Below are 17,683 nucleotides of genomic sequence, written 5' to 3'. Positions count from 1 at the left end.
CAAAATGGAAAAGTCCTTGATTTGAGACTTTGGTTTCTTCTTTGCTAATATAGTATTTGGTTCTATAAATTTCTCCCTGAATACTGCTTCAGTGGCATTCTATAATTTTTATATAGCTTTTCTTTTGGTTCAATATGCTTTCTAATTTCTTTTTTGATTTCTTCTTCAATCCATGGGTTATTTAGAAATGTATATTTTTCAGGGGTGCTTTGGTGGCTCAGTCAGTTAAGCATCTGAATTCTGACTGTGGTTCAGGTCATGATCTCATGGTTCTTGAGTTTAGGCCCCACATGGGGCTGTCTGCTGTTAACACAGAGCCTGCTTTGATTCCTCTGTCCACCCCTCTCTGTCCACCCTCCTCCGCCCCTGCCTGCACATTCTCTCTCAAAAATAAACATTGAAAATATTTTTAATGTATATGTTTCCAAATATTAGAGAATTATCCATATATTTTTCAGTTATTGATTTCTAAGTCAATTTCATTGTGGAAAGCAGTTTGTTTTCTGGTCCAGTATATGTTCTACCCTTGTAAATGCTCCATGTACATTGGAAAAACAGTGTGTTCTTTTTTTTTTTTACTACTGTGCTCTGTAAATGTCAATTAGCTCAATGTCTGTCTTTCTTAAATCTTCTATGTTTTAGCTTATTTTTTGTCTAGCAGTTACTGAGAGTGGTATTGGAATCTCTGACTTACCATTGTGGATTTTTCTCTTCTTCCAGTTTTATCAGTTTCATGTATTTTGAAACGATTGTTAAGTGCATAAACATTTACAATTGTTATTTCCTCTTGATGAGCTGAGCACTTTAGTATTATGAAATGATCTTTATCCCTATTTTTTGTTCTGAAATCTACTTTGTAGCTATCAATGCACTTACTGCAGTTTTTTTTTTTTTACAGCTCTATTGAGATATAAGTCACATGTCATACAATCCACCCATTTAAAGTGTACACTTCCATTTTTGGTATATTACATTATTAAAATTTTATATTACCATAAAAGGTATAACACAAAATTTCCCACTTTAAGAATTTTTAAGTGTACAATTCAGTGGCATTAAATATATTTACAATGTTATACAATCACCAATACTATCTATTTCCAAAATTCTTATCAACTGAAATGAAAACTCTCTAATCACTAAGCACTCTAGACAATCAGCTTTCAATTTCTCCCTCCCCGCATCCTCTGGTAACTTATTTTCTTCCTCTATGAATTTGTCTAATCCAAATATTTCATATAAGCAGAATACAATATTTGTCCTTTTGTGTATATTTAGTTCCCTTTGCATATTTTTTCAAGATTCATCCATGTAGTACCATATTATCAGAATTTTATTCCTTTTTATGGCTGAGTTACATTCCATGTATATATGTACTATATTTTGTTTGGCCATTCATCTGTTGATGGACACTTGGGTTGTTTCCACCTAGTGGCTATTTTGAAAAATGCTGTAATGAACATTAGAATACAAATATTTGTTCAAGCCCCTGCTTTCATTTTCTTTAGGAGTGGAATTGCTGGGTATATGGTAAACTATGCTAAGCTTTTGAAGAATTGCCAAACTGTTTTCTTTTAGAAAATATTTTTAACATTTACTCATTTTTGAGAGACTGAGACAGAGCACATGCAGAAGAGGGGCAGAGAGAGAGAGGGAGACACAGAATCTGAAACAGCTCCAGGCTCTGAGCTGTCAGCACAGAGCCCGTTGCGGGGCTCAAACCCAGGAACCATGAGATCATGACCTGAGCTGAAATCAAGAGTTGGACGCTTAATTGACTGAGGCACTCAGCCTGGTTTTCATTTTGATGAAGTCCAATACATCCGTTTTTTCCTTTGGTTGGTTGTGCTTTTGGTGTTGTAGCTAAGAATCCATTGCCAAAGTTCATTCCAGCTTTCTTTACACAGCATTAGCATGGTGTATCTTTTTCCATCTTTGTACCTTTAACCTATTGGCGGAGTTATATTTAATTTCTCATTGGCAGTATATGGTTGAGTCATGCCTTTTTTTTTTTTTATCCCATCTGATACTCTATTGTAGATTTTCACTCTTCCTCTTAATTGGATTTTCAGATAAGTTATATTTAATCCAATTACTGGTACAAACCTTCCATCTTGCAATTTGTTTCCCCTCTGTTGTTTGTTCCTTTCTCTTTCTGACTTCTTTTAGATTGTGTGATTTATGATAATTTATGATAACATTGTATCTCCCTTGTTGGATTATTAGCTACAACTTTTTGTTTTCTTAGTTTAGTAGCTATAGGGCTTAGAGTATACATCTTACACTTATAGTGTTTGTTGAGGTGATATTACTTCACACAGAATGGAGGAAACTTACAATAGTTTATTTCCATTGACTTCTCTTCTCCTGATCTTTGTGCTATTGTTGTCATATGACTTAAACACACATCCTAAACTACATCGCTTATATTCTTATTTAAACAGTAATTTGTCTTTTGGTGAGATTTAAATAATAAAAAGTGTCTTACATATCTACCCTGTATTTATTTTCTTTGATGCTCTTCATTCCTTGTGTAGATCCAGATTTTTATTTTTAAATGTTTATTTATTTTTGAGAGAGACTATGTACAAGTTGGGGAAGGGCAGAAAGGGAGGGGGACAGAGGATCTGAAGTGGGCTCTACACTGACAGCAGAGGACCCAATGCAGGGCTTGAACTCACAAACCATAAGATCATGACCTGAGCCAAAGTCAGATGCTTAACCAACTGAACCACCCAGGTGCCCCTGGATTCAGATTTCTACTTGTTATTCAATTATGTATGTAGGAACCCATGGGTAGCTCAGTTAAGCTTCCAACTCTTGGTTTCAGCTCAGGTCATTGTTTCATGGTTCTTGGTTTCACGGTTCTTCTCTGGGGGCATGGAGTCAGCTTGGGATTCTCTCTCTCTCCCTCCCTCTCTCTGCCCCTCTCTCAAAATAAACTTTTTTTTTTTAAAGAAAAAAACTACACATGTATTAAGCCTCTTGAGGTTACCCTTCTACTCAGTTTCTATTTGCTATTTTTAAAAGTGTATTTTGGAGGCACCTGGGTGGCTCAGTCAGTTGAGCTCCAGGCTTTGGCTCAGGTCATGATCTCAGGTTTGTGAGTTTGTGAGTTTGAGCCCCGCATCAGGCTCTGTGCTGACAGCTAGCTCAGAGCCTGGAACCTGCTTCAGATTCTGTGTCTCCTTCTCTCTCTGACCCTCCCCTGCTCACGTCCTCTGTTTCTCTCTCTCAAAAATAAATAAAACATTAAAAAAATTTTAAGTGTATTTTATGTCTATCTGAGCACCCCCAAGAGCATCTGGGACCCACGAGGTGCTCTCTACTTTGATACCAAAAGGAAAAATTCCACACACAGTCCACATCCTTTAATCTAATCCTCAGGATCTGTCACACACACTATCATATCACACTTCTAGTCCACTTTACACCAGTCAGTCCCTTTCTATTATAGCACACAACACAATCTCACACATGGTCACAGAAACCAGCATGCCCATGCCAACACCCAGGGTTTTACACAGACACACAATGACAGAATTAGAGGGTCGTGGCACCACTCACAAAATTAGGTAACAGAACTTGTTCAAATTTAAACACCATTCTAAGGGAGTATAGAGTCAGATTAAGGTGGTCTGAGTGGTGTGATCAGGGAAGGCATTTCTGGAGATGTGACATTTGTATCTGGACAGAATAGGGAACTTTGGAGATAGCCGGCAGAAGCGCCGTTTTAGGTAGGGGGACACATTCGCACCCATCATCACCAAATCACAAGTTCGAGAACGGAATGCAAAGGGTGATACTTTCTACGCTGACCCCTTCCCTCTGGTCTTCGAGGTAACCCATTCCCGAAGCAGAAGGGCCCTAGGGAAGGCGGGACCCGCGCAATCCCTCCTCTCCCTAGCCCACACACTTTTCGGGTGCCCCGGCACAACCATTGGTGCTCGCCCCTCGCTCGGTTCGTGGGGGCGCGCGCACCCGAACCGCACACCCTGCGGCTTCTCGGCTCCTAAGTTCTGCGCCTGATCGCTAAGGGAGGTGGACGGAGCACTTGTGCCCGCGCACTTCACCCCCAGTCCGTCTAGCTGACGCTCTACCCCGTTCCCCTGGCGGCCCCAGGTTCCGAGGTGAAATCTGAGCTCCCTCTACAGGGCCAGGAAGAAGTCGGCGCGGGTGGACCCCGGCTGAGGGGCGGTGTTGCCAATCCCCCCGGCGGAGACGCGCCCGTGCAGTCGGACTCCGCAGCGCCGCTTTTTCTGGTCTGGACTACATTTCCCAGTGGCCCCTGCGATTACTGGGCCGGCGGCCCCTTTGTGTCCTCCGGAGGCCCAGTCGCTTCTTTCCGGGCCCGCGGGGGTAGGTTCCATCAGACTCTTAGGGCGGGAGGTGGGCCGGAGTAGAGATTGCCAGAGCACTCCGGGAGGGGACGGGATCTTCCCGCAATTGACTTCTGCAGGTAGGGAATGGGCTGAGGTTGGTCACCCGGACGTGGGTTTCCGGGCCTCGGCGTGACGCTAGGTACGAGATCGTGGTGGGATGTCATACAGTGTGAGACTGTCATCCGATGTGCCTGTGCACGTCGTGTCTGTGACTGTGGTGCGAATGAGTCGATGGCTGGTGCTATAGAGCGTGAGACTGTGAGTGGAGGTGGGAGGGTATGGTGTCCCCCGTTTGTCCCAGTTCCCTCGGCCTCCTGTGACTCGGGTTGTGAGTGTGAACGTCGGTCGAGATACCTAGTGTTTGAGACTTCGGGCTTTGGGAGAGCGTGACGGTCGTGGCCGCTGACTGTTCTGTGTGTAAGACGGTGGTTGGCGCTATAGTTTTTAAGAATGAGTATGTGGGGGGACTAATTGAGACTATGAAGCCAGCCAGGTGATGCCCGCGTGCCACCAAGTCTCAGAACTACAGGCCTGCTGGAAAGGAGAAAGAAAGAGTGTGGAGCAAGAAGACCTTTATTTGATCTTGGTACTGTTAGTCATTAGTTGTGTGTCTTTATGTAAATGATTACATTCCTCAGAGTCTTTATTTGTAAAAATCGAGAAAATCTACTGTTAAAATAATAAGGAAGTATTTAGTCATGGGTTAACATGTATGCAAACAAATTTCTAGGTCTCCAGTATGCTTTCTCTCTATTGGAAGGAAGGGTGCAAGAGGAGGAAAGAGACCTGAAAAATTCTAGGCTGGTGATTCTGGATGCTATAGGGAAACCCTAGCTTTTCATGTTCTCTTCCCCATCTCAGTCATCCAAGGACACTGCCATTTCCCAAGAGAAGAGCCAAGAGTAAGAAAGAATGGCTGTTGGACTTCTTAAAGCCATGTACCAGGTGAGCTGGTGTTTTCTATTTCCTGAAATATTTTCCTGCTTTTCAAATGTCAAAGCAGACATGAACTTTACTTATGCTGACACTTTACTGGGTAAATAATCTCATGTCACTTATTAAAACTCTTCAGCAGTTGATTCCCACCTCATTCAGGGTACATGCTTAAGTCCTTCCTGGCCTGCGAGACCATACATAATCTGGTCCCTGAGTATCCTTCTGGCCTCATCCTGTCATTCTGTAACTCACTCACTAGCTAGCTTCCTTGTCGTGAAGGGAGTACATTCTTTTTTTTTTTTTTAAACTGAATACATTCTTAACTCAGGGCCTTTCACTTGCTGTTTCCTCTACCTGGAATGCTGTTCCCCAAGATACAGACCAACTTCTTCATTGTAGTCTCTGCCCAAATATTATGAAGTACATATTAAGTAAGAGGGCTTAGTCCTCGGTCTTCTATTGTCTTTTCTCGACCTACACTTACACCTTGGAGAGCTCATTCTGTCTCATAGCTTTAAATGCCATCTACAGGCCGACAACCACCAAAGTACTACAGCCCAGTCCTCTTTCCTGAAATCCAGACTTGTGTATCCAACTAACTAGACTTAACATCTTCATTTAGTTATATAACAGATACCTCAAGCTCAAATATCCCAAACTTGGTGAACCAAGCCATTGTAAGTTGCAGACATAGAAGTGACATATCTAATTTAATAAAATCACTCTGGCTGCTATTGAGAATAAACTGAATGGGACAAGGATAGAAAGAAGGAATGAGTTTCTCTCCCTATCTCAGATCCTTAACCTAAAAGTCCCCCATCATGAAGTTCTGTTTGTTCTCTGTTCACAATATATCCAGAAGGTGACGGCTCTTACTACCACTGCCGCTTCCATTCTGGTCTGAGCTGTCGTCTCACCTAGATCACTGCTATAGTCGCCTAACTTCTCTGTCTACCTCCACCCTTCCTCTCTTTTAGTCTATTCTCAACAGAGCAGTCAAAGCGATTCTGTTACACATGTCCTGTTATGTGATTCTTCATGGCAGGAACAGAAATTACGGAAAATATAGACAACAGGAATAAAACAAATGGGTAGTAACTGAAAGATAAACTGGTCAACAAGATTAATTTTAATTTTTAATGTTTGTTTATTTTGAGAGAGAGAGTACATGTACAAGTGAGTTGGGGAGGGACTGAGAGACGAGAGAGAGAGAGAGAGAGAGAGAGAGAGAGAGAGAGAGAGAGAATCCCAAACAGCTCCATGTTCAGCACGGAGCCCAAAATGGGGCTCTGTCCCATGACCATGAGATCACGACCTGAGCTAAAACCAAGAGTGGGTTGCTCAACCAACTGAACCACCCAGGCGCCCCAACAACAAGGTTTTTGAAAGATAGGTTTGTATCTGTATGCTGATGTTCAAGATTCAGTAGGAAAGGAAATCTGAAGATGAAGAGAAGCAAAGGGGATTACTGGAACATTGCTTGAGTAGGTCAGAGGAGCTGAGGTCTAGCGGACAAGTGGAAGGGTTGGCCTTTGCTAGGAGAGTGGGTGTTCATGTAGAGTAGTAATAGGAGCAGGTTAGAATATGCAGGAAAGATGCAGAAAGATGTGTAGATGTTGTGGGAGTTTCTGGAAATTCTCTTTGAATGGCTTTTGTTTTTCCAGTGAAACAGCAAGATCATTAGTAAGGATGAGGAAAGAGATAATGAAGACTTGAGGAGGGAGGGAAAAGTATGTAATGGTCACTTAGGAGAATGGGGAAATGAATGGTCTAGAGAAATGTATAATATAGTTAGCATTTTGGTCCACTTGAGATTCGTGTCATGAATTTAAAGTAAGAGCAGCCAGCGAGGCTCAGCTGTTCCAGGTACAGAAATGGAGTACGCTAGGGTGGTTGTGGTTTAACAAGCCGTGTGGAAGTTGAGGGCACATCCATAACGATGGTTGTGGCAAGTGAGGGAATGTGGGGCTGAGAAACAGTGAAAATGTGGTAAGTAGAATGTGATGTGTAGATTCTGGTGGGGTCAAAGAATTGTCCTAATTGGGGTACTGGAGGGCAGAAGTTGGAATAGAGGAGGAAGAAGTCCGAGTAGGCGAGTTGAGATTATGCAGGGTTTGCTACTTACCGGTAATGACAAAGTCTGGGGCATGGCAGAGGGAGTGAATGACTGTAGAAGTTCGGAGGACAAGACTACTGGAGGAGAGAGTCGACCCAGAACTGAGAGCCCTGGATGCTGGGAGGACTGTTTCTAAGACCTTGAAGTGACCAGAGATTATATATGAGAGGAGCAGTGTTGGAGAGAGTGACAGTGAGTCAGGTGCTGCGCTGTTCAAGGAGTGACAGAGCCTGGTATCTCCCAGGAATTGGTAGGTAACTGAAAGAGTCTGATTTCATGAATGTTTAAAACTAGTATCTTTTAGGAAGATGGGAGGGGTAATAGTCTAGAAACAAATGTAAGTAGCAAAGAGGTCTCCAGGTGCTGTGGTACAAGAAGTACAGGAAATAAGACAGTCACCACGTGACAGGGCTTCATGGGGAAGTAATCAGTCCTCTCAGCTGGGAGCCATATTTCTATGAAGGCAAACAGATGAAGGGAACTGTTGACGTTCTTCATACTGGCTTGATTATAATTATGACTGGATTGTAAAACCAAGTATTTGGTTAGAGGTCAAATTTATTTTCATTTATTTTTTTAAATTTCAGTGTAGTTAACGTACAGTGCTTAGTTTCAGGTGTATAGTGTAGTGATTCAACCATTCCACACATTACTCAGTGCTCGTCACGGCAAGTACACTCCTAATCCCTTCACCCATTTCCCCTATCCGCCCCCCCCACCTCCCCCCATAACCATCTTTTTGCTTTCTATTGTTAAGAATCTGTTTTTCCTTAAGAGACTCTTAAATACAGGGAACAAACTGAAGGTTGCTGGAGGGTAATGGGTGGAGGGACCCGGTAAGTGGGTGATGGCATTAAGGAAGGCATTTGTTGGGATGAACACTGGGTGTTATATGTAAATGATGAATCACTAAATTTTACTCCTGAAATCATTATTACACTATATGTTACCTAACTTGGATTTAAATAAATAAAATAAAATAAAAGAATATGGTTTTTGGTTTGTCTTTTTCCTTTTGTTTGTTTGCTTTGTTTCTTAAATTTCACGTATGAGTGAAATCATATGGTATTTATCTTTCTCTGATGACTGGCTTATTTTGCTTAGTATTGTACTCTCTAGATTTATCATGTTGCTGCACATGCAAGACTTCACTCTTTTCATAGCTGAATAATATTCCATTGTATATGTAGAGGTCAAAAATTTTAAGAGATCATTTGTTACAAGTCAGATATTTGAAAGTAGTACTTTAAGCTCATTATGTTAATGTTGTCATTATTTTCATTAAATTTCATTAAAAGAATTATTGAGGGGTACCTGGATGTCTTTGTTAGTTGAGTGTCTGACTATTAATTTTGCTTCGGGCCATGAACCCAAGTTATGTGATCGAACCCTTGTGGTAGGCTCTTCGTGGAGCCTGCTTAAGTTTCTCTCTCTCTCTCTCTCTCTCTCTCTCTCTCTGTCTCTCCCCTGCTCCTGTGCTCTCTCTCTAAAATAAAAAATAAGAAACAGAATCATTGAAAAAATGTATGTCCTATATTAAAAAATAGTTATACATTTATTACATATTTATATAAGGTAAGGACAATATTTCTGGAAGCATATGTGCAACATTCAAGGACTATTATTGTTGGTAGGGCAGAGATAAGGAATCTCACAAACTACTTCATGTAATTAAATAAGAAAAAATTACTGGAGTGTTGTAAAATACTCCAATAATTTTTATTCTGTAGAGACAGTTTAACTATGCCAAAATTGTATTGAGTGCCCAATAAAAGTTTTTTCTTGCCTTGACAGATTTGCCTGTTTTAATTTTGTAAAAAGAAATTATATATGATACATATTACATATATACATATGAGTGTATACATACATGCACACAAACATGTATGTTAGTTCTCATCAGCACGTGGTCACATAAATAGAAATCTGGAATCCAGCTTAATCACAGCATAGCCCAAGTTTCTAAGAACTTTGCCCACTCCCTGTAGGTAGAACCAGTATTATAAGCAGAACACCCATTTATTTACACACAATTTTAAGTACTCTGGATTAAAGTATTTGAATTTTAATGGAATTGGTGATTTGCTCTGCTTGGTCTAGCACAATTTTCAGAGATATAGCAAGCATTTTCTGGTCTTATTTTTGTGCCATGGAGAACAATAAAGGAGGGTTAGGGAAAGAGAGAACAGGGGTAAGAGTTGAATGATCTGAGAAGCACAAAAGGCCTGAAGGGGACACGCCTGACATATAGTTGGGGATTTAACACTGGGGAGAGCCCGGTGTGCTCGGGGAAGAGCAAACAAGGTGCGTATGTTAAGAGATGAGCTTATTTCACTTCATTGATTGATTTCATTTCAGGAGTTGGTGACCTTCGGAGATGTGGCTGTGGACTTCTCCCGAGAAGAGTGGGACTGTCTAAATTCTTCTCAAAGGCATCTGTATAGTAATGTGATGTTGGAGAACTACAGGATCTTGGTGTCCCTCGGTAAGAATATCTTCTCTTTCCAAAATGAGCTTCTACTCATAAGGGCCTCTTTGCTACCACCACTGTGAATCTTTGGGTAGCATCCTCAGTGCTTTGCAGAATGTCTGTTGCTGTGCCAAAGCAACGGTTCAATATTTGTGGAGTTGCCAGTGGGTGGGTCTACTGGTGGTGCGGTTGGAAGCTCCGGCTTTCTTGTACTTTGAATACATGTCTTTACCCATTTGTCTCCAGCTTATTGTAAGCTCCCTCTTACCTGGTGATCAGAGGATTGGTTATGAGTTCTGGGATATCCACCGCATAAACAAATTCTGTTTCTTTTCCATATATGCAGGACTTTGCTTTTCTAAGCCAAGCGTGATATTATTATTGGAACAAGGGAAAGAGCCCTGGATGGTGAAAAGAGAACTGGCAAAAGGCTTGTGCTCAGGTGAGTAAAGAGGAAATAGAAATAGCCAGCCGAGAACTTGGGCAGGTGACAGCTCAGCTGGACATAGAGGTGTCTCCCCTTCACTCTTCTTCATTGGCATGTTCTCAGTTGTTCTAGGTTTTACTAGACACTGGGGCCTTTTAGAGCATTTTCCCAAATTCCTTTTTCATTTTTTAATATTTATTTATTTTGAGAGAGAGAGAAAAAGAGCACACGCACAAGACCCTGGTGGGGGGGGGTGTTGGACAGAGAGAGGGAGAATGGATTCCGAGCAGGCCCTGCCCTTTCAGTGCAGAGCCTGACGTGGGGCTTGAGCTCACAAACTGTGAGACCGTAGCCTGATCCAAAACCAAGAGTTGGATGTGTAACTGACTGAGCCACCCAGGTGCCCCCAGATTTGTTGTTCTTAACTATCTCTCCTTTAATACTTTGCTTGTCTTTCTAAGACCTTATTTATCTATTCTCTGAATCCTTTCCCAGTTTTGTAAGTCTCTTCCAGTCTTTAAAAAATCTTTTCCTAACCTCATAAACTTTTGAACTTTACAGACAGCTCTAACTCAAGTGCCAGGTTCAGACCTTGACACTTCCAGGCAGTAGAATTTTGGGCAAGTTACTTAACCTTTCTGTAAAATAGGGTAATACTTTTAAAGTGCTTTAAGAGTTCCTTTCTCATATTGTGAATTCAAAGGCTGTTACTTGCTGCTATTGTAGTCGTAGTGAATCTCCAAATGCCTCATTGTTTTCTCAATGGTCAGTTCATTCATTGTTTCATCATATTTATTGAATTAAAAACTATTCTTTAATGTTTATTTAGTTTTGAGAGACAGAGAGAGAGGGTGAGTGTGAGTGGGGGAGGAGCAGAGAGAGAGAGAGAGAGGTGGGGGTGGGGTGGACACAGAATCTGAAGCAGAGCCTGACACAAGGCTGGAACTCATGGACCATGAGGCTGACCTGAGCTGAAGTCGGATGCTCAACCAACTGAGCTACCCAGGTGCGCCAACGTTTGTTGAATTTTTAGACAGAGTACATACAAGATGTTAGAGTACTACACATTTGCATAAATAATCACACAATTGACAGACCAGTAGCAGAGATATAGTTTTAGCTATAAATGGCATATTTCAAAAGAAAGGTGATAAAAGAATGCTCAAAGAGGTGAAAGGCCAAGATCATGGTCTCTGACAAAAACACAGGTCAGGAGCACCAGGGTGGCTCATTCAGTTAAGCGTCTGACTTTGGCTCAGGTCATGATCCTACAGCTGGTGAGTTCAAACCCCACCTTGGGCTCTGTGCTGACAGCTCAGAACCTGGAGCCTGCTTTGGTTTCTATGTCTTCCTCTCTCTGTGCCCCAACCCCACTCCTGCTGTCTCTCAAAAATAAATAAACATTAAAAAAAATTTAAAAAAGAAAAACCCCACTGGTCAGAAGCTAGAAAACATTTCAGAGAGAAAAGACTGAAGAGTTTAGGTTTGTGGCATAGGAAGGACTTTTAGGGGCTCCTGGATGGCTCAGTCTGTTAAGCGTCCAACTCTTGGTTTTGTCTGGAGTCATGATCTGGCGAAACCTCATGGCTTTGAGCCCTGCATCGGGCTCTGGTGGTAGCCGTGAGGGGCCTGCTTGGGATTCTCTCCCAATCTCTCTGTCCCTCCCCTGCTCACACTGTCTCTGTCTCTCTCAAAATACATAAATAAAAACTTAAAAAAAAAAAGGAAGGATTTTTAGATAGACTAGGCAGCATTAAGGTAAAATGGAAGACTAAAGTTCAAAAGGAACTTAGGGACATTGTAAACATCTCCGTCAGCACCACTCTCCAACTCCCCCCGCCTCCACAACCTCCCTCAGGTCTTTTATGTCCTTGTTCAGTTTTTTAAGAAAAATGTTTGATGTGGAACTGTAGTTTCAAGGAATATGTGGTTAAGTTTTATTTATTATTATTACGTAAATCATATGGGAATGTATATTATATGTATATAGTTAAAATAAGAATAGAACAAAAACCTCTGTACATACTCCGTAGCTTAAGAAATAGAAAATTGTTGGGGCGCCTGCGTGGCTCAGTCGGTTAGGCCTCCAGCTTCGGCTCAGGTCATGATCTCACAGTTCGTGGGTTCGAGTTCCACGTCGGCCTCTGTGCTGACAGTTCAGAGCCTGGAGCCTGCTCCGGATTCTGTGTCTCCCTCTCTCTCTGACCCTTCCCTGTTCACACTCTCTTGTCTCTCAAAAATAAATTTAAAAATATTAAAAAAAAAAAGAAATAGAAAATTGTTGGGGTACTTGGCTGGCTCAGTAAAAAAAATAAAATCTTAAAAAAAAAAAAAGAAAATTGTCAATGGTATTATAGACCCATGAGGGCCCCTGCCTAATGGTATACACCATGCTCTACCCATGATCCATCCCCACCCCTCACAGGAGAAACCATTGTTCTACAATTCTGCTATGTTTTCTTGCCTTTTCTTTCTTTCTTCTTTTTTTCTTTCTTTCTTTCTTTTTTTTTTTTTTGAGTGAGAGAGAGAGATTTTAAGTAGGTTCCATGCTTAGCTCGTAGCCCTATTCAGGGTTTGACCTCACAACTGTGAGATCATGACTTGAGTCAAAGTCAAGAATTGGACGCTTAATTGACTAGGCCACCAGGCACCCCATTCTTGCCTTTTCTTTAATTGTACCATATACTGCTAAACAAAATATTATATTTTTGTGTTTTCAACTTTTACATGTGGAAATATATTGTGCATGTAATTCTGACTTTTTTTGAACTCAAAATTATATTCCTGAGATTCATCTATGTTAATTTTAATAGCTATGGTTTACTGAATTTGTGTCTGCTCAAATGTATTCTACTATGTAAACCACAGTTTATCCATTGAAGATCATTTTGTGCTATTATAAATGTTAACTGTTGTGAACCTTATATGTGGCTGTTGGTGCACAAATGCTAGAGTTTATATAGAGAGCATAACTAGGAATTTACTAAGTAATGCTATTTACTTTCCAAAGTGCTTGTATTAATTTACATTCCTCATTGCTCTACACTCAAAACTGACCAATTTAAAAAATTTTGACAATTTGATGAGCGTGAAATATTATCTCCTATACTTGCCGATGAATTTCTTTGATTACAAAATAAATTGGGCATCTTTTAGATTTGGATTTCCTCTTTTGTGAGGTGCCTGCTCAAGTCTTTTGCTCATTTTGGGGAAGGTTGTCTTTTATATATATGATTGTAGTTTATAATTTTGATTTTGATATTTTTAAGTAAACTTTGTATTCTAAAGTCATATAGATATTCTCAAATTGTCTTCTAAAGATTTTCCTTTCATATTTAGGGCTGTAATCCTTGAAACTGATTTTTGAGATTGAAGTAAGAATTTAATTTCTGTGCTTTAATGGAAAACCAAATGCCTGCAGTTACTAAAGAAGTGAACTCTCTTTGTTCATTGTTCAGAATATTACATGACTTGAGTTGAAATCAAGAATCGGGCACTTAATTGACTAAGTGTCTTAATGTATCAGGTTGTAGTATATTTATGGGTCTGATTTTGAGCTCTCTTCCATTTCATTGATCTCTATTTCCTTATGCCAGTACCACACTGTCTTAATTAAAATACTTCTATTATAAAATGGGATATCTGGGGGACCTGGGTGGCTCAGATAAGTGTCTGACTCTTGATTTCAGCTCAGGTGGTGATCTTAACAATTCGCAAGATGGAGCCCCATGTCTGGCTCTACACTGAGCATGGATCTGCCTGGGATTTTCCCCCTCTCTTTCTTTAAGTTAAAAAAAATTTTTTTAAAAGGGAGAAACAAACTTTTCCATGGATTTATCATCTTTTTAGTATTTTCAGTCATTTTTCTCTTCACTGATATGCTCTAATATATCTTTTTAAAAATTTCATTTCTCTTTATTATTTAATGCCTTCTACATTTATTTATGCTGTTCTCTTTTCTTAAGTTAAAAAAAATTTTTTTAGTGTTTATTATTTATTTTTGAGAGAGAGAGACAGAGCACAAGTGGGGGAGGGGCCGAGAGAGACACAGACAGAATCTGAAGCAGACTTCAGGCTTTGAGGTGTCAGCTCAGAGCCCAGCATGGGGCTCAGACCCACAAACTATGAGATCATGACCTGAGCCAAAGTCAGATGCTTAACCGACTAAGCCACCCAGGCACCTCTTTTTTGTAAGTTTTAAAGTCAGATAAATTCATTATTTTTGAGGCTTTTTTTTTTCTATTATGAGCACCTAAGACTATATATTTGTTATGTATATCTAATCATTTTATAATTTCCATTTATTTTTTCTGACCTATAATTAATTGGAATTTTTAAGTTCAAATTAAATTTTTTTTCTTTAACTGCATTGTGGTTAGAGAAGATGGTCTATGTAATTCAAATTTTTGAAACTTATTTTATGTGTTGGGGTTAAATGGTTGTTGTGTTCTAAAAAATATTTCCTGTTTCTGGTTGTGGAGTACACAACATTTGATATATGTACATTGGATTAAGCTCATTAATTTTGCTGATCAAATCTTCTGTGTCTTTATTGATTTAAAAAAAACTCTGAGGGGCACCTGGATGGCTCAGTTGGTTGAGCATCCAACTCTTGATTTTGTCTCAAGTCATGATTTCATGGTTTCATGAGTTCAAGCGCCATGTCAGGATCTGTGCACTGACTCTGTGGAGCCTGCTTGGGATTCCCTCTCTCTCCCTCTCTCTCTGGCCCTCTGCCATACATGCATACACTTTCTCTCTCAAAATAAATAAGTAAACATTAAAAAATTATTTTAAAAATTCTGATGATGAATATATACTTTTTGTAATTCTGACAATTGGTTACTTATGTTTTGAAAGTATTTTATTAGGTTCTATGTTTTTGGATTGTTTTATCTTTCTGGTAAATTCTTCTATATATTATTGTTACCCTCTTTACATCTAGTGACTTTTCTCTTAATTATTTTGCTTAATGTTAGTGTAAGTATATTAGTCCTCTTTTGTTAAATACTTACTTGGTGTGGTTTTCTATCCTTTTATTATCTTACTTTCTGTGTTTCTCTTGTAAACAGTATATATAGCTAAACATTTTTTATTCTGCTCTGATAATTTGTATGTTTTAACTAAATGATGGCAGTCAATAACATGTTTTGGTATTACTAATAGAATTGGACTTATTTCTATCATTTTATTTTCTTTTATAAATTCTTTTTCCATTTTTCTTATTTCTTGACTTTTTCTCCATCTGCTAATCTGAAAGTTATACAGTCTATTTCTATTCTTGTATTGATTAGCTTATAAAATTTAACATTTATGGGCACCTGGCCAGCTCAGTGAGCAGAGCCTTCAACTCTTGATCTTGGGGTTGTAAGTTAGAGTCCTACATTGGGTTAGCAATTACTTAAAAATAAAATCTTTAAAAAATTTTAACTTTTATAATCACCCTAACAAAGTCTAAAATTATTCTTTACCTTTATTTTTTCCTCCCTTAAAAGTATAAGAACCTTAGAATGTTTTAACTTCACTTACCTTCATTTTCTTCTTTTAATCCCATAAGTGATTATTTTGTTTTATAAAGTTACAAAAGTAGACTATTATTTTTGGTGTTGTTTAGATTTGCCTACATTTCATTTTCTTCATTCACCATTCTTTTCCATATGCCAGAAAATTTTCTTTTATCAAATCCTTTATCAATAAATACACTACTTATATAAACTATTTTGTTGTTATTATTCATTTGTTTTATATATTTATTTTGATACCATGCATGTAAGAATCTTTATATATAAGCACTAATAAGTTGACAGTTATTTTTCTCAGTACCTTAAAGATAATACTCTATACTTTTCTGGCTTCTGTTGTTGCTATTGAGAAGTCAGTTCTCATTAATATTTTCTTCTTTGCTTCTTTTAAAAACTACCTTCTCTTTGTTCATGTTACTCTATATTTTCACTATGGTGTATCTAAATGTAATTTTTTAAAGTTTATTTATTTTGAGACAGAGAGAGAGCAGGGGAAGGGGCAGAGAGAGAGAGGGAGAGAGAGAGAGAATCCAAAGCTGGCTCTGTACCATCAGTGTGGAGCCCTATGTGAGGCTCAAACTCACAAACTGTGAGATCATGATGTGAGCCAAAGTCAGATGCTTAACTGAATGAGCTACACAGGTGCCCCTAAATGTAAATTTCATTAAAAAATTTTTTTAATGTTTTTATTTATTTTGAATGAGAGAGAGAGACAGAGCATGAACAGGGGAAGGACAAAGAGAGAGAGAGATGTAGAATCTGAAGCAGGCTCCAGGCTCTGAGCTGTCAGCACAGAGCATGACATGGGGCTCAAACATGTGAACCATGAGATCATGACCTGGGCTGAGGTTAGACTCAACCAACTGAACCACCCAGGTGTCCCGTATTTCATTTTAATTGCTCTACTTAAGATTTATTCTGATTTTTGTATCTGAACATTCTGGTCTTAACAGTTTTTGGGTAATGACCAGTGGTTATTTCTTCACATATTACTACTCCCCTATTCTCTGTACTTTCTTTTCCTAAAACTCCAGTTAGATGTGCATTCAACCTTCTTTCTCATCTGGGTTAAACTGATGTTCTTAGCTTCAGTTGCCCCTTACTCAAAAGTACCTTCTGGAGTCTCTTTGACCTCTGGGAGTTTAACCTTAATTTCTTGCCAGCTTTGCAACACATCTAAAAAGATACTATCTTTTATGTAACATCTTAAGTTGTTACTTTGTTTGTTTGTTTTAATCTGTCTGGTTTGTCATTTTAACTAGTCTGCTGTATTGCTGGGCAGGGATCCCATGTACTGTGAAAGGATCTAGTTACTCACTACTATGTTGCTCTAATTTTATATCCATATATACTCCCTCTGAATGAGAAAGAATGCATCTACACCTTTTGGTAATGTGGTAGATTAAATATAATATCATCATGTGTTTTCTTAATTTACATTTCTTTCAACACATGAAATTGATTTTGTTACATGCATATTACCCAGTTATTTTTAAAATAGTCTCTTCACATAATTTGTCTTTTTAATGAACTATTGGTTCTTTTTACTTATCTATAAGGTCTCTTCCTTATTCAGGATTTTATTCTTTTGTCTCACATTAAAAATAGATTAAAATTTTTTAAAATTATGGTAAGAAACATATAATGAAATTTACTCTTAACTGTTTTTAAAGTACTGTCTCTTCAGTAGCATTAAGTACTTTCCTATTGTTGTGCTTCCACACCAGCACCTTGCCATAGAACGTGTTTTATCTTGTAAGACTGAAATCCTGACACATTAAACAGTAATTCTCCCTTCTCCCTTTCCCCAGTCTCTGGTAACCATCGTTC

At 39.1% G+C, this 17,683-nt stretch overlaps 2 protein-coding genes across 5 annotated transcripts in view; one reads left to right on the top strand and one right to left on the bottom strand.

Annotated features, from left to right (window-relative positions):
• LOC115281011 (zinc finger protein 569) overlaps positions 1-17,683 on the bottom strand; it is a 93,690-nt gene that overhangs the window by 39,535 nt on the left and 36,472 nt on the right. The window lies entirely within an intron of this gene.
• Positions 4,297-17,683, top strand: part of ZNF570 (zinc finger protein 570) — a 23,065-nt gene continuing 9,678 nt past the window's right edge. For 2 of the 4 annotated variants that reach the window (XM_029926242.1, XM_029926239.1), the window contains exons 1-4: positions 4,370-4,459; positions 5,244-5,327; positions 9,793-9,919; positions 10,251-10,346. In XM_029926242.1, the coding sequence (XP_029782102.1) occupies positions 5,295-5,327; positions 9,793-9,919; positions 10,251-10,346 (256 nt within the window). In that variant the 5' untranslated portion in view covers positions 4,370-4,459; positions 5,244-5,294. The other 2 variants (XM_029926240.1, XM_029926241.1) reach the window with 2 other exon arrangements.

Source organism: Suricata suricatta, chromosome 16 (assembly GCF_006229205.1).
Source record: "Suricata suricatta isolate VVHF042 chromosome 16, meerkat_22Aug2017_6uvM2_HiC, whole genome shotgun sequence".
Classification (NCBI taxonomy): Eukaryota; Metazoa; Chordata; class Mammalia; order Carnivora; family Herpestidae; genus Suricata; species Suricata suricatta.
The sequence above is the reverse complement of the archived record's forward strand: the minus strand, read 5'-3'. Positions and strand labels throughout refer to the sequence as shown.